The sequence below is a fragment of the Syngnathoides biaculeatus genome, chromosome 20 (genome assembly GCF_019802595.1).
Source record: "Syngnathoides biaculeatus isolate LvHL_M chromosome 20, ASM1980259v1, whole genome shotgun sequence".
NCBI classification, from domain to species: Eukaryota; Metazoa; Chordata; class Actinopteri; order Syngnathiformes; family Syngnathidae; genus Syngnathoides; species Syngnathoides biaculeatus.
Genome location: NC_084659.1, coordinates 3911143 through 3927933, shown reverse-complemented (window position 1 = coordinate 3927933; position 16791 = coordinate 3911143). Strand labels below are relative to the sequence as shown.

The 16791-nt window shown below is 44.5% G+C and overlaps 2 protein-coding genes across 12 annotated transcripts in view; both read left to right on the top strand.

Moving 5' to 3' along the window:
- Nucleotides 1-1133: 1133 nt before the first annotated feature.
- Nucleotides 1134-4217, top strand: LOC133493209 (uncharacterized). The gene is made up of 3 exons (XM_061806292.1): nt 1134-1882; nt 2855-2959; nt 3132-4217. The coding sequence occupies exons 1-3, from the start codon at nt 1134-1136 to the stop codon at nt 3250-3252; spliced, it is 975 nt and encodes a 324-aa protein (XP_061662276.1). The 3' UTR covers nt 3253-4217.
- Nucleotides 4218-11769: 7552 nt separating this feature from the next.
- Nucleotides 11770-16791, top strand: part of LOC133493201 (zinc finger protein 771-like) — a 59203-nt gene continuing 54181 nt past the window's right edge. For 3 of the 11 annotated variants that reach the window (XM_061806280.1, XM_061806281.1, XM_061806278.1), the window contains exons 1-7: nt 11770-11981; nt 12271-12496; nt 12584-12660; nt 12918-13029; nt 14450-14600; nt 14885-15110; nt 15198-15275. In XM_061806280.1, coding sequence (XP_061662264.1) covers nt 12598-12660; nt 12918-13029; nt 14450-14600; nt 14885-15110; nt 15198-15275 — 630 coding nt within the window. In that variant the 5' untranslated portion in view covers nt 11770-11981; nt 12271-12496; nt 12584-12597. The other 8 variants (XM_061806275.1, XM_061806270.1, XM_061806269.1 and 5 more) reach the window with 6 other exon arrangements.

Below are 16791 nucleotides of genomic sequence, written 5' to 3'. Positions count from 1 at the left end.
TTTTTTGCCATAGATTGATTGTTTATCTATCCATTTTCAGAACTGCTTACCCTCACAACTGTTGCAGGGAATGCTTGATCATATCCCAGCTTTCTCTGGGCAGGATGCCAATATTTTTCATTTTCATTAATTTTCCAATTAGGTGTCTCCTTTAAAGATCATCTTTATCCATTTATTGTTGTTGGTAAACATCTGAAATCATCCTTTGTTTCTCACAGCAGACATTTAAGGACATCAACAAGTCTGTCATTAAGATATATAGTTTCTACTTTTCTATATTATGATATCAATGTAGAGCCAAGCAAGATCACATTTGTTACTATGGCAACAGAGGCAGCACAGAACCCGTCCGTCTAAAAGCAGGTCTGTTTTGTGTCTGTGTTTTTTTTTTAATGGCTGCTGCTTTAACTGTTTTTACTTTTACTTTTGTTGTTGTTGTTCTTGGATATTTTGCATGTGACTCTGTACAGAAATCTACAGCTTGAGTAATTCGCTTCTGGCCACCCCGTGGAAGAAATTGCTGCTTGGCAAGCGTCACTTCACCACTAGCATTGTCAACAACATGTCCTTGTCTATTGACGGACTGGTGCAAGAGCTGCTGGCTGTGCTTAATAATGAAGAGCTGTATGTGGAAACCATACATACAACACACCATGAACTGGTAAACACAATAATCAAAACTGTCATATGCAAGGCTGGACCACGGCAAAGAGAAAAACTCCTCGCCCGCCTCACTTACCCGTCCTGGCGGCGACAACTCCTTGGCCGCCCCACGCAACTGTCTTGATGGCGACCGGTCCACAGTCATCTCACGTCCCTGTCTTCACGCCGACCCATCCACGGCCGCCTCCGTTCCTGTCTCGGTGGCGACAGATATACTACCGTGTCACGTTCCTGTCTCAACAGCGGCAGGTATACAACCACCTCGTGCTCCTGTCTCAATGGCGATGGGCCTGCAACCACCTCCTGCTCCTATCTCAATGGCGATGAGCCTGCAACTGCCTCGCGCTCATGTCTCGATGGTGAAAGGCCCGCGGCCGCCTTCCACTCCTGTCTCGACGGAGACCGAGCCACTGTCGATCCACGTCCACGTCTTGACGCATCAGCCGTCCGATGCTCACGTCCCTGTCTAGATGGCGACCGGCCCACGGCCGCTCCCCGCTCCAGCTTCGACGTCGACCCATCCTCTTCCACCTCACACTCCTGTCTCGATGGCGACCGCCACGAGGCCGCTTCACGCTCCTGTCTCGGCAGCGACCAGCACGAGGCCGCCTCACGGTCCTGTCTCAGCAGTGACAGGTATTCTACAGTCCCATGTTCCTGTCTCGACAGCAACAGGTATTCTACAGTGCCATGTTCCTGTCTCGACAGCAACAGGTATACCACCGCCTCACGCCCTTACAACGACGGCAACCGTCCCATGCCCTGCTCACGCCCGTCTCGACAGCAGCCTCCCTCTCCTGCTTCGATGGCACCCGGTCCGCGGGCGCCTGATGACCACTCTACAGGGGCAACCGATTCCCGGCTGTCTGACGGGCACGCCATGGCGGCGAACGATCGTTGGCTGCCCCGCAACCATAACTCAGCGACGACCGGTCCACAGCCAACTCACGACCAAGCCTCAGTGGCGACCAATTCCCGGCCGCCTCATGACCACGTCCTGGGAGGTCTTCGTCCAGAGGCGTCACCTGGTCCCATCTGGTTCCTGCTTCGCTTCCTCCTTGACGACGTCGACCCGAATCGCTCCGTCGGGACCCTGGTGCCTGGCGTCCTGGCTGACCTCCGGACCTGCTCGGCCTGGCGCCTCGCTTTGGACAGCCACCAGACTGACTGGGGTTGGGGTGTTGGTGCCCTCCCCCGGTCCCACTTCCACCCTCCCATGGTAATGGTTTTTGTTCTGTTTTTTGGTTTTCGTCGGATCTGGGATCTGCACCTTGAGGGGGGGGGGTTCTGTCATATGCAAGGCTGGACCACAGCAAAGAGGAGCATGGCTTGGCCATCGTTCTGAGTGGTTTCATCTATGACACTTGTGACGGTCACAGCTGCTTCACATGAGGCATGGTGATTAGACCATGTATTTAAGTTAGAGTTTCGTCAGAGGCATTTGCCAGTTCGTTAAGTATGCTTTACCACAGCCAGGGTTACTCCGCCACTGCGCCATTATCGTCCAGTCCCGCTTTTGTTATACTCTTTAGTTGTCTCATAGTTATCGGATCATGTTTCTTGTTTTTTGGATCCTGCCTTCTTTGAATGTGTTGTCGTGCACAACTTTAGTTGAGAATAAAGCCCATTGAACATCATCTCCCCATCTTGGAGTCCTGCATTTGGGTTCGCCCACGCACTGTTGGTTCATGACAGAAACTGTATTCAAATGTAATTCTTTAACAGTATAGGTATCTAAATACCTGTCGACGTCTTATAAAGTTGTTTGCTTTATAAGCCTTAGATTACTGTGTAATGAACTGGACTAAACAGATTAAAAATACATAAGGAACAAGGGAGTCATAAATATGAGGACTTGGGTTGTGTTTTTAAACCTTTTGTATTGCAGGTAATTTTTCAAGCAATAATGTGCCACATATACCGATCCGCAACTTCACCATTATTTCCACTGCCAAATAGTTGGTAATTAAAAAAAAATTACAAATGAGTACAAAGTACAAATTTCATATCACATCTCGCAGAAGCTTCTTTTTTCCCTTCCTGGAATCATTACTGCAACTTGTCCCAATACTTCAGTCCACAATGTCTCGGTGAAATTATAGAATGCCTAAACATTGACATGAAAAACGTAGTCTGTTGATAAGGTCATGGTGCCAAATCCCTCAGTCTGCAGCTTGTGTCTGTTGAACAGGAAGTCACCTGATCCTTCTCAAGAGAACCAAGGTGAAGGTTGCAGCAAGTCAATGGTTCGGGCTGTGTCAGCCGTGTGCGTTGGCACTCCTGATTATGGCACAAGGTTGGTTACTAGACTGACTAAGCCTAGATTTCAACAAAGGATCCCCCTGGCTGGGGCTCAGGTCCAGGCTAAGTGTCTGATGCAACCATCCCCACGTCCAGTGAAGCAAATTAAGCGAAAAACGTGCCCTGCCCTGTTCCTGTTTGCATTTTAATGCTGTTTGTTCTTTCAGGACCAATGCAATTATCCTGATGGATGCGGAGGGGAACATGGCCTTCAAAGAGCACACCATGCTTAGTTGTGACACAAACAACTGGTGCACCAGTTCTTTCCGATTCAAGCTGCACACATGAAAAAGTCGTATAGGAAACTTGTGCCTCGGAGCCCAGCTGATTCTGGCTTTATCATCACCCAATAATCATTTAGTTTCTGAAGCCCCTGTCACTCGAGCAATTGAGCAGCACTACCAAACTTGGCTGCTTAGGTTTGGCGTTTTTGTTTATTACTAACCTATAAAACACTTAAAAGATTGCCAAAGAGATTGTTTTTTGATGAAGTTGTTTATAAAGACTGCAAATATGTGAGTTTTATTTATTTTAGTAATGTATCTACAGGTACAATAAATGATAATACTATTAATTGAGTTCAGTAGTTTAAAAAAAATGTCATTCATAGAAATGCACTCCATGCACTTATTGAGTGAAATATTTCACAATTTGGAGAAATGCAATTAATTCATTAATAGCACTGCGACAGAAAACAAAAACTCAAAATCGCTACTATTTACAATATTACATAAATTATCAAGAACCTACCAAATTTTGAATGTAGCAATTAAGCAGGAATTTGTTTGTTGTAGAGTATTTTCCTGATTTGTTTTAATGCATCTAAACCTAAGGAACCTAAGAGTTGTATTTTGTTTTGTCTGCAACAGTGGCGCTAGACTCCTACTTTCAGTAACCAAGCAGGAAACAGGAAGTAGTTCAGCGAGGTTTAGGGCTGTTGATTTTTTTCACTCAAAATTTTGAGCAAACAGCTATTCTGCTTTTTGACACATTATCCTAACAAGCAATTATTATTACAAATGACACATTGTTTTCTTGGGTTATGTAAGATTTTATCCGTGGTAAAAAGGAGATAGGGTTGTCACTGCGTTCCATTGGCTCGGGGGGGGACCACGGGACCCAAAACTCACTGACATTGTCCAACATTCTTCTGATATAAACTTTGAAAACAGCACAGTTGCCAATCATTGTAAACCATTGATCGGTGCTGTTTGTAAGACATGTCCATATATGAGTGACTATCATTTGTCGATGTGTACGGCACCATAACTTTGGCTGGTAAGCTGGAGAATGGCCTCCTCGCTTAAGGCACAAACCTTCTCGGTCTTTTGTCTGAGACTTTGACTGCCTCCTGCTCATCTGATTCTCATATCTGTAGTGGAGTCAGGTTTTAGAGATTCCAAGGTGTGTTTGTACAATTTGTGTATTGGATAGCATTTATTTGTTTTTGGTGAAATCTGTAAGGGTAGGTGTTTAATTTCTGAATTTCATTTTTTCTCAATCTGATATTGTGCTGTTCCTACATGGTGGAGGGCCACATTGTGTGCTTCTAAAGATTCAGATGTGGAACGTCCTTTCCAGCAAACGAACTTTAAAGCAGATGTCCTGAATTGTATTTTAACACTACATTTTAACTAAGATTTCGATGTTATTTTTACTTCTCACATGCCCTGAATTGTATTTTAACGCTACCTTTTAACAAAGATTTCAATGTTATTTTTACTTCGATGGCACACTTGCACAATTTCTGGACACATTTTGAGGATGAGAAAGCCCAGTTTTTGGCATTCAATGTTGAAAAACTGACTGACAATGCTACAAAAACTGTCATTGTCAGAATGTTTAATGAAACTGTGAGTGCATATGACATTATTTATTGGCAGGGTATACATTGCATGATTAAAGGCCAAGCTATGAAGGTGAGCGATGAGGACGGCTCTGGAATTGCACCTGGAGTGTCCCCATTCAACAGTGGCAAGACTCTCGAGGTTTCCAGGGCCTGAAACATCTCCCATCCATGATAGTATTGAGAGAAAACCATGGTTACATTTATTATCAAGGGCAGCCCAAGCTTTGGTACAAGTGTAGTAAGCATGGGCACCTGGCAGAAGCGTGTCAGCAAATCATTTGTGGTAAATGTAGAGAAATTGGGCACACTTTTGAAGAATGTCCCAGTGGCAGAAACTGCAGTCTCTGTGGAGACTCAAACCATCTTTTTAGAAATTGTCCTGAATCATTTTCCAAGAGATTAAAAGCAGGAAAAGGAAAAATGCAAGAAAAAAAGACAATGAAAGGGAAAAAGAAAATGGAGAACCGATAATGAAACTTGTCAACGAAGGATTGGAAACAAGTGAGGTAGAGCAAATGCCAGTTCCCCCTCCAAAACCAGCAAAGGAGGAGGAGGAAATGCGTGGAGAGAGGGGAGGGACCAGTACAATCAATGGAGAGTAATAGAGAAATCAGTCCACTGCAGGAAATGCCTCCCTGTGTCATGATCCTGCCAGTCATAGCTCTGGCTGTGCATGTCCCCCGACACACCTGCAGTCATCAGGAGGCGCACAACTGTGCCTCATCCCCAGTAATTACCTGCAGTACTTATCGGACCCCGTGGACGGTCTTGCTTTGCCAGATCGTTGCCATTGATGCCTCGTTCCCACACTTCCTCGACTCTGATCTTGACTCCTGGCGTTCCGACCCCTGCCTTTCTGCTAACCTACCCCGTAAACCTGACGTCATTATCACTACTGCTCTCGTGGACTGCCTGCCTGGTTACCAACTCTGAACTGAATAAAGATATTTCCCAAACTGCCTCCACATTTCCCGAGTCGTGCATTTGGGTCCAACTCCGCGTTTGGGTTATGACAGAACGATTTGTCTAAGACATGGACCCAGCCGACACAGCTGAGATCCATCACTCCCTACAGATCCAGGGCAGACGCCTGGCCGAACAGGAGGCTGCTCTCCAGGTAACGAATCAGAGACTACTCAAAATATGTGCTATTTTAGAACCGTGGCTCACGCCTAGGACCAACGCTGCCAACGTCAGTCCTACAACGCCCACCGCCGCGCCTCCCTTCCCGCCAATCACGGATGTCCAGCAGTCGGTGTGCACGGCACTCTCTCGGCCCGAGCGGTTCTCCGGAGACACTGGTGATGTTAAGCACTTCCTCGCCCAGTGTGATCTCCATTTTGAATTACAGGCTTTTGCCTTCCCAACTGACCACGCACGGATTATCCTCGTGATATCCCACCTGACAGGGAGGGTGGAGGCTTGGGCTATTGCCGAATGCAGCCGCAATTCCAACACTTGCCACACCTGGACCTCCTTCGTGTGCTCGATGATGCCGGTGTTCCAGTAAGGTTCCCCGGAATGCGAGGCGGCGGCTTCATTGATCACACATTGGCTTTGACAATGTCGCGTAGCAGACTATGCCATTGAATTTCATATTCAAGCAGCACAGTCGGTGGAACAAGGAGGCTCTTCTCGTCGCCTTCCTGCAGGGACTCACCCCGCGGATTCGTAACCATCTCATCGCAGTGGAAATGCCCACTACCCTGGACTCGGTCATCGTCCTGACCCTCAGGATCGATCAGAGGCTAGCGATCCAGGGAGGGGTTGACACATTACAGGAGGGTGAGCAAGGAGCCCTCGCACCACAGCCTGTGCTCCAACCAGTGCTAGCACCTGAGACAGAGCCTGTGTAAGTCGAGGAGCTCAACGGCCTAGCTGAGGAGTGGCAACGACACCGACGAGAAGGTCGATGCTACTACTGCGGAAGGCTGGGTCACCTAGTGGCCCATTGCCCCCTGTCAGGTTTGACACCCAACCGCTGGACTGAATATGCAATTAATTAAGGACAATGAAGAGGTCTTTAATTGGCTCATGAAGAAAATGGGTTTGGGTAACCAGCTGCACCACCAAACCACGTTCTAAGTCCGCCAAACTGTTGTTCCTCTTTTTATTGCTTTCTCAAGTTATATGGTTACACAGTACAGATGGCTACACCCACCTCAACATAAACACTAAGGTACATGTTTCTTCAAGGTTGAACAGTGTCCTGATAAACCCATGAGAGGAAACGGCATTGTTTAAAGACATGTTTATGGCATTTGGGAGTATCCGCATGTGGTAGAAGGGGAACATTGCCTCCCCGTGTTGAGGAGTATCTGCTTAAGTTCAGCAGGGAAACACACTGAGGTCACAATGGAGAGATTGCTTCCCAGTGTATGGGAGTATCTGCTTGAGGTCGGCAGGGGGCCATCGCCTCCCAGGTGTCACTGGGTCACACCTCAAGTCTCGCACGCTCTCACAGGGAGAACAATTCAGAGCAAGACTAACAAATAAATGCATGATAAAACAATTTGAATAACTAAAATAGTAATAAATTCTTTAACACCCTGTCAGCCCCTGGCTCACAAGACACAACCCACACATCGATTGGTCCACCGGTCAAATCATAGCATGGGGCGCGGAGTGCAGCGCAGCTTGCTTCGGGGCTCCTGAAGAGGGGAATCCTCAGGTCGCCCTGGTAGAGCTGCGGGAGCCACAACCAGAATCGGATCTGTCACTAGTTCCATCTTGCTATTGGGACTTAAAGGAAGTTTTTTTCCGAAACGGCGCCATTAAGTTATTGCCCAGCACCTCACCACCCCGTGGGAGGATTTTTTCGTTAATGAGAGCAATGGAGAGTGTGGTACGGAAGTGAAGAAACGGGTTGAAGTGGGGTGGAACAGTTGGTGGAAGGTGTCTTGTTTTCTATCTGACAGAAGATTATTCGCCAATGAAGGGCAAAATTTATAAAACAGTGGTTAGGCCGGCCATGATGTACGTATTAGAGATGGTGGCCCTGAATAAACAACAGGAAGCAGAACTTGCGTTAGCAGAAATGGAGACACTGAGGTTCTCGCTTGGTGTGAACAGGTTGGATAGGATGAGAAACGAGCTCATTAGAGGGACAGCCAAAGTTGGATGTTTTGGAGACAAGGTGAGAGAGAGCAGACTTCGATGGTTTGGACATGTTCAGAAGACGAGACTATCCTTGACGATGACACAGATGGACCAAAAAATCCTTGTGATCAAATTTGGTAAAGATGATGAAGGGAAAACAAATTGGGGCGACGTGATAGGGAAAGTTTGGAAAAGCCTTGGGTTATGGGGACAAGACAGTTTATTTTTTTAGGGAAAGTGTTAATTATAAAAGCAATTATTTTACCCCTGGTTTTACTTCTTCTTTTGCTTTCGGCTTGTCCCTTCAGGGGTCGCCAGAGTGTGTCATGTTTTTCCATCTCGTGCATCTTCCTCTCTAACCCCAACTGCTCCCATGTCTTCCCTCACCACATCCATAAACCTTCTCTTTGGTCTTCCTCTTGCTCTTTTGCCTGGGAGCTCCATCCTCAGCATCCTTCTACCAATATACTCAATTCCTCGCCTCTGGCCATATCCAAACCATCGAAGTCCAACCTTGTCTCCAAAACATCCAACTTTGGCTGTCCCTTGAATTAGCTCATTTCTAATCCTATCCAACCTGCTCACTCCGAGCGAGAACCTCAACATCTTCATTTCTCCAACCTCCAGTTCTGCTTCCTGTTGTTTCTTCAGTGCCACCATCTCTAATCCATACATCACGGCCTCACTATTGATGTGAAATTAAAAGTTTTCCTTGGTATTTCAATCTTAAGATAATTGCGATTGGTGGACTTTGCAAAAAGGATGGAGATGGCTGTAGTGAACATTTATTTCCAGAAGAGGGAGGAACATATAGTGACCTACAAGAGCGGAGGTAGAAGCACATAGGTGGATATATTATATTTTGTGCAGACGATGTAATCTGAGGGAGATTACTAACTGTAAAGTAGTGGTAGGGGAGAGTGTAGCTCAACAGCATAGGATGGTGGTGTGTAGGATGACTCTGGTCGTGGGTAGGAAGATTAAGCAGAAAAAGGTAGAGCAGAGAACCATGTGGTGTAAGCTGAGAAAGGAAGAATGTTGTGCGGCCTTTCGGAAAGAGGTGAGACAGGCTCTTGATGGACAGCAGAAGCTCCCGGAAGACTGGACTACGACAGCCAAGGTAATCAGAGAGACAGGCAGGAGAGTACTTGGTGTGTCTTCTGGTAGGAAAGGGGAGAAGGAGACTTGGTGGTGGAACCCCAAAATACGGGCAGAAAAAGCGTGTTAATGGCCGCAAGATGAAATTTCAAGAGATGGAGGAGATCTTCTACTTTGTTTGTGGATGCCGAGGAAGTGGGCTGTCACCTCAAGATGGCACCTGAGACAGTTGACTTCCTGTACCAGTACTGGAAGCTGAAGCGCAAAGCTAACCTCAACCAGCTGTTGCTCACGCCTAAGAAGGACGAAGAGGACACTTTTGCCAGATGTGAACACGAGGTGTTGCTGAGACGACTGCAGCATGTGCGCGTGCCGGCGGGATACAGCGACGGCACCCTGCGCATCTTTTGGCTCGCCATCTCTGAAATGAAGAGGAAGCTACATTCCCATCGCATTGCTGTCACTGCTGTCCAGTACTCTGCCAATGGTGATGTGATCCTCTATGGTGGGAAAAAAATGGTCTCATAGCTGTCAGTCGTGCCCTGGATGGATCAACCATTCGCAATTTCAGGGACCACAAAGCGGCAGCCATCACCATCACCCAGTGTGTTCGTGAACAGAGTAAGGACTTTGGACTGGTTGGGAATGAGCTGTGGTTGGCTGCCAACATTGACAGGCGTGTCAGTATATGGGCAGCGGATTGTTTCAAGTGTAAGTGTAATTTACTGGACTGTCTCACACTTCCTGTGCAACCGAATTGCCTTCCAAGTTGGGGAAGACTTCGCTCATTATGTCCTTGGTTGGAGAGGAGTTCCCCAAGGAGGTTCCATCTCGAGCTGAAGAAATCACCATCCCTGCTAACGTCACTCTGGAGAAAGTGCTGACACACATCGTGGACTGCTCAGAAAAAGACCAGAATGATGAGACACTCAAAGCAGAGATCCTCAATCCTTCTAATCATCCTTGTGGGGAACAAGTCAGATCTGCGTTCGGGTAGCTCCATGGAAACCACTCACCCCATCATGAATCAGTTATTTGAGATTGAGGCGTGTCGAGTGTTCTACAAGGAATCTGAAAAACATATCAGAGCTGTTCTACTACGCACAGAAGTCGGTCTTCCACAACATCGGCCCTCTGTATGACTCCAAAAACAAACATCAGTGTGTCAAAGCGCTCAGTTGAATCTTTTACATCTCCGACCAGGACAACCACCACGCCCACAGCATCGTTGAGCTCTTCTGTTTTCAAAAATTTTGTTTTGGAAATCCACTGGCACCAAAGGCCTTAGAAGATGTACAGAGAGTTGTTTTGGAAAAATACGAGCGATGGAGTGCAGGACAATGGTCTTACTTTAAATGGACATGGACTGAACTGTCACCAGCAGAGCTGAAGAATCTCTTCTGTGTTTGCCCTTACATGCCGTGGGGCGCCAAAGTCTACATGACTGTCCCAATTACCAGCGAGAGTTATATCTCTAATCACGGCTTCCACTGTCAGTGGAGGCTGTGTGCTTATTTTGACATCAACTGTTGCCTTTCTCCTACATGTTTCCCGACTGTAGTACCTAGAACATCTACACCAGACTTGCCTCTGCTGCTGTGTCATCGCACTTGATTGGTTCAGAAATTAGCAACAACTGTTTATTTATTATTATTATTATTATTGGTTCTGGTTCACCTCTGGACCTTAGTATTTTGTTATGATGAAGTTCCTTGTACCTGTAATTACTATTTGTTGATTTCTGTGTTTGTTCTGCCTTTTCACGATGCGTATAATCCCACCTTCGAAACCTATGATGGTTAGAGCAAGGTCAAATGTTTTTGTGAACTATGCCCTTCTACAACAAGTAGACCCTGATTATATGCAGCTACAGCCAAAAGGAAACTTTTGATGCCTTTTATACGCTCAAGTGTAAATGATGAACTTTCTGAAAATGCAACAGCATTCTGATGTCCCAACTCGTATTTCCAAAATGATAAACAGGGGGGAAATATTAAAGAAATTATTCATATGTTTTCATTTTGTAACATACTGTGGTTAGTTTCCACATCACCACCTAGCTTCTACCTTAGAACTCATTGTCTTGAAAACAGATGTCATCAATCAGACAGATATCATCAATCAGATCTAGTCAATCAAACAGTCACACACATACTCATCATGTGATTTATGTGAATAAAAAGAAGCTGCAAAGGGACACAAGTTGGAGTTGATTGGAAGCAGGGTGAAGTCCTGTCGCTCTCCTTGCAGCAAGTACAACTTGAAGCCTTGTCTGTTCGCCTTCTTCTAATAGAGAGTCAAGCTTTTTAAACCTGACAGTGTGTGTTTGTGCGGCCGCAATATGCTTCCATGTGGAGGAGCCGACTCCCTGTCCTCTTTTTTTCCAATCATAGTTAATGAATGCGGTTTGTGTAAAACCAGGGGTTATTTATTTAAATATTGGTATTTGTATTGAATATTAGCTGAAAAGATCAATGGTTTCTAGCAAAGGTTAACGTGTAGCCTGTTGCAGAAGCCATCAGTTATTATCTTAACTCCGGTGAATAAAGCAAGTACTTTACCGATTCTGGTTAAAATAGACGACGTGTACAACTCCTTAAAAAATTAGCCTGAATGGAATGATCCGTTTGTTCACAGCACATCAGAATGTTGCCATGTATATATTTTTTTTAATCTTCCGCCATGAAAAATCTGTGGACCGTGTGGGGTTGACAAAGAAGCCGGAAGTGACATATTATCCAGACAACGTCAGCCGCATAGTCAAGTGCATTTAACTCTTGTACTGGCTAGACATTAGCTGTTTTTTTTCTGCATTTTAGCCAAAATGCCGGCTTGTTGTATTGCTGGATTTTGCTCGAATACTCGGGAGGATGGATTCACTCTTCACATGTTTCACAAAAGACCCGATTCGTCGTCAAAAATGGATTGCACAGGTCCAAAGGACACGAGCTTTGTGGGTTCCAAATGACAGGTATGTGTGTATAGAGCAAGTTAAAAAATATTGGGGATGGGGGGGGGGAACAAATTTGTCTCACAGTTTCTAGCATAGCTCAAGATTAATTTTGATAACATCCATGATATTTACTTCCCCGGCATGGGTCCTCCTGAGAACGCTACAGACACAAGACTGATGAAAGATACAGTAACTGGTTAAAGGATGTGTTGAAAAGACATAATAGTGTACAAGTTAATAAAAGCATACAGCGCTTCCGAGCAGTTCACTTAAGTACAGTTAGGAAACTAATTTTATAAATCCCCAGATCTGTTTTGTGCTCTGCCCACTTTGAGGAGTCATGCTTTGACTCACGTCCTGCTCTGAAGGCAAGTTTTGGCTTTGAGGTCCGCTGCCCGAGGATTCTGCTCAACACGGCTGTACCGACTATCTTCCCTCAACCTGAACACGGACAGCGGGATTCTTGTAAAAAAGACGCCCCACCAAGAAAAAGGTCTGGGTCCAAGGCTATTGAGAAGCAAGAGAAGTTACGAGTAAGCTGTCAAATACCTGTAATAAGTTGCCCTCACATGGTTTACATTCAGACTAAAGTTCAAAACCCTCATTATGTTCATTAAAAGGTTTTAGCCGAAGCATGGGCAGTGACTCTGTTACCACAGTTGCCACCAAGGCAGAGGCTTCCTTCCCTGATCAAAATGTAAGTACAAAATTTGACATTCGTTATAAATAGTTGGTTTGATTGGCACTAGTGCTGTCATGATCTTCACTTGTTGGAAAGGGAAATTGAATGGTAAAAAACAGTATAAGGATGGTTTTGGAAGACAATATTGAAGGAGTCTCACAGTGGAGTAGCGAAATAGCAATTTTGTCTTGATCTGTGCATTATATTTCATTTGTCAGCCACCTCATCACTTCCATGCCACTGATTGTTTTTTTTTTTTTTTTTTTTTTTAGATCAGCGACTCAGACAGCCATTCCATCTTTAAAGAACCCCAGTTCTGTTTTTACTTTGGTTTGGGGAGTCGACGTATCATATTCACTGCCCGCTCGTTTCACCAGGATAATGGTTAGGATTAGCGTTACAAATTTCCACCGCACTGTTATTGTTATGGAGTGTTTTCGAGCAGAGGACATTCGCAAGTAATCGAGTCGGTGGTGTGTCGCTTTAAATATTTCTGGCGCAAAGGATTCTGGGTATTACGTTTTTCCACTTTCGCCATGCGGTAGGCGAGGTTCGATCGGCTTGCTTAAATCTTCCTGACTTTGGATCAAATGTTGTGAATCCCCGACGTGGGATGCTCGTGATTATTACTTTAGTCGATAAAAACATCAGTCGTGCTGTCTTCGTTGTCCAGTCAGAGTCGTTTCGTGCACGTTGAAGCTTCTCGACGTAGCTAAGCCTAACCTGCTAACAAAGAGACGCGTCTGCATCAACTCTTCCCTCAGCAGAAAACAAGCCTCAAATAAAGTCTTCTTCTTGCCACCAACTAGTAAGGTTTGAAAGAACGGACACGTAAGTGTGTTTAAAAAAACGGACATCTGTCACTAGAAAGAGCTTTGAAAACCCTTTAAAATATTGCGTAAATGATTTCAAATAACATAAACGGTATGACCATTTAAAGATTGGGGCAATTTGCACTTATTTTCATTATAATTGCATAAAAAGCAACAAATCCTGTAATTTTACCAATTTTGCAATGCGGCCAACTGTTTTGCGAGCGTTAAAAAAATAGTGCGAGCAGTCACATTTGAATATAAAGTTCTATAAATTCTTCTCTGGCAATTTTAAAAATACAAAATGGAGGTTGTAGATGGATACGTGGCCTACAACATCAAGTTCTTGGTGCAATAATAAATAAGCCTTGTATATGCAAAATAGTGATGCACATCGTACTCCAGATAGTTTCATATACAAGCACAGGCAGATCCATCGCACAGTACAATGAACGGCTGGGTTAGTACTTCGTCTGAGTCGTTATTTCTTATTATTATCGTAATCTGGATACTGAATCTGGCGGCGTTGTGAACGACTGGTTAGTGCGTCTGACACACAATTCTGAAGACGGTCGTTCAAATCCCTGTCCCGTTAATGTAACATTTGCCTGTTCTCCTGGTGCTTGTGTTGATTTTCTCCTAAAAACCTTTTGGGGCTGATGAGGAAGTTAAAAACAAAAACGATCCGATCACAAGGTGAAGCAATGACTATTTTTAAAGGGCTCATGACAAAAAAACATGTAAATGTTTTATTTATTTTTTTTTACCCAAAAAATTTAGCTGGAATGGAATGATCCGTTTGTTAACAGCACATCAGAATGTTGCCATGTAAATATTTTTTTTAATCTTGCGCCATGAAAAATCTGTGGACCGTGTGGGGTTGACAAAGAAGTCGGAAGTGACATATTATCCAGAGAACGTCAGCTGCATAGTCAAGTGTATTTAACTCTTGTACTGGCGATACATTAGCTGTTTTTTTTTCTGCATTTTAGCCAAAATGCCGGCTTGTTGTATTGCTGGATTTTGCTCGAATACTCGGGAGGATGGATTCACTCTTCACATGTTTCCAAAAGACCCGATTCGTCGTCAAAAATGGATTGCACAGGTCCAAAGGACAAGAGCTTTGTGGGTTCCAAATGACAGGTAGGTGTGTATAGAGCAAGTAAAAAATATTGGGGATGGGGGGGACAAATTTGTCTCACAGTTTCTAGCATAGCTCAACATTAATTTTGATAACATCCATGATATTTACTTCCCCGGCATGGGTCCTCCTGAGAACGCTACAGACACAAGACTGATGAAAGATACAGTAACTGGTTAAAGGATGTGTTGAAAAGACATAATCGTGTACAAGTTAATAAAAGCATACAGCGCTTCCGAGCAGTTCACTTAAGTACAGTTAGGAAACTAATTTTATAAATCCCCAGATCTGTTTTGTGCTCTGCCCACTTTGAGGAGTCATGCTTTGACTCACGTCCTGCTCTGAAGGCAAGTTTTGGCTTTGAGGTCCGCTGCCCGAGGATTCTGCTCAACACGGCTGTACCGACTATCTTCCCTCAACCTGAACACGGACAGCGGGATTCTTGTAAAAAAGACGCCCCACCAAGAAAAAGGTCTGGGTCCAAGGCTATTGAGAAGCAAGAGAAGTTACGAGTAAGCTGTCAAATACCTGTAATAAGTTGCCATCACACGGTTTACATTCAGACTAAAGTTCAAAACCCTCATTATGTTCATTAAAAGGTTTTAGCCGAAGCACTGGGCAGTGACTCTGTTACCACAGTTGCCACCAAGGCAGAGGCTTCCTTCCCTGATCAAAATGTAAGTACAAAATTTGACATTTGTTATAAATAGTTGGTTTGATTGGCACTAGTGCTGTCATGATCTTCACTTGTTGGAAAGGGAAATTGAATGGTAAAAAAAGGTATAAGTGTGGTTTTGGAAGACAATATTGAAGGAGTCTCACAGTGGAGTAGCGAAATAGCAATTTTGTCTTGATCTGTGCATTATATTTCATTTGTCAGCCACCTCATCACTTCCATGCCACTGATTGTTTTTTTTTTTTTTTTTTTTAAACATTATTGGCTGTCATATATTAACACTACAACATCAAAAGACACAAAAAAAGTATAAATATGACGTCATATTTCACAGATCCGCTCCGAGAAAAACATTTACTCCGTGTTGCCATCGTGCCTGGTATATCTCAATCTAAACGTGGGTTTATTTTCACATTGTCCAAACAGGTAGCAGCTTAAAAAGAAGGCTCTGCCCAGCACGATCATAATTCAATAAATCCTGCTGATTTTAGACAGAATGTTGTGAATACTCGACGTGGGACACTGCTGGAGACAATTTCAGTGGACTAAAACCACTATCTGTGCAACCTTAGTCGTATCGTTCGTGTCGAAGTAGCTTGGCCTAAGTTAGCCTAGCCTAGCTGGGACCGCTAACAATGAAAGCGTCTGATTTTCAATATTTACTGAGGAGGAAAACATCAAACGCTAGTATCTACACGTCCTGCAAAATGTACGTATCCTATACAACAAGGATAGTGAGTACCAAAAAGAAGCTGGGTGAGTGGAAACTGCAAGATAAACTTGCTTATTGGTCTAGTATTCCTTAGCTTAGCTTGCTAACAACAAGATGCGTTTGTGATCAATTCATGGATGTTGTTGAAACATCGAACGTGAGGAACTTCATAACTTATACGAGGAGGGCCGGGAGGACTTAGGAAATTTAACAAGTCTTATCTTAGTACCCAAATTGGTGCCGTATCGTTCGCATTGAAGCTGCTCGGCCCAAGTTAGCCTACCGCGCTAACGTTTTGCCTACGTAGATTATACAACGAGGACCAAACATCAATCATCGACTCAACTTTGAACTACTAGTGAGGGCCATTGTGGTTTGAATCCCCTCCATCCACGTATCCTTTAAATCGCCATATCCTTTATTTTTAACATGGGTAGTATGTGATTTGTTAGAAAAGCACTGAACAGAATGAAAAATTGAAAGACAGTTGGTCCCGATGGCATATCAGTGGAGGGATGGAAGCAATTTGGAGAGGTGGCTGTGGAGATTTTGACCAACTTATTTAATAGAATACTAGCAGGAGAGAAGATGCCAGAAGAATGGCGGAAAAGTGTGCTAGTCCCCATTTTTAAGAACAAAGGCGATGTTCAGAGCTTTGGAAACTATAGAGGACTAAAGATGATGAGCCACACAATGAAGTTATGGGAAAGAGTAGTGGAGGCTAGACTCAGGACAGAATTAAGTATCTGCGAGCAACAGTGGTGGTTTCATGGTTTCATGCCGAGAAAGAGTTCCACACATTCAC

What these genes read in the sequence shown, in the direction of transcription:
- LOC133493209 (XM_061806292.1), top strand. Translation starts at nt 1,134, where the DNA reads ATGGCGACCGGCCCACGGCCGCTCCCCGCTCCAGCTTCGACGTCGACC. An exon ending in CCCACTTCCACCCTCCCATG is followed by an intron (nt 1,883 to 2,854) that starts GTAATGGTTTTT and finishes TCTGTTGAACAG; the next exon opens with GAAGTCACCTGATCCTTCTC. An exon ending in ACTCCTGATTATGGCACAAG is followed by an intron (nt 2,960 to 3,131) that starts GTTGGTTACTAG and finishes TTGTTCTTTCAG; the next exon opens with GACCAATGCAATTATCCTGA.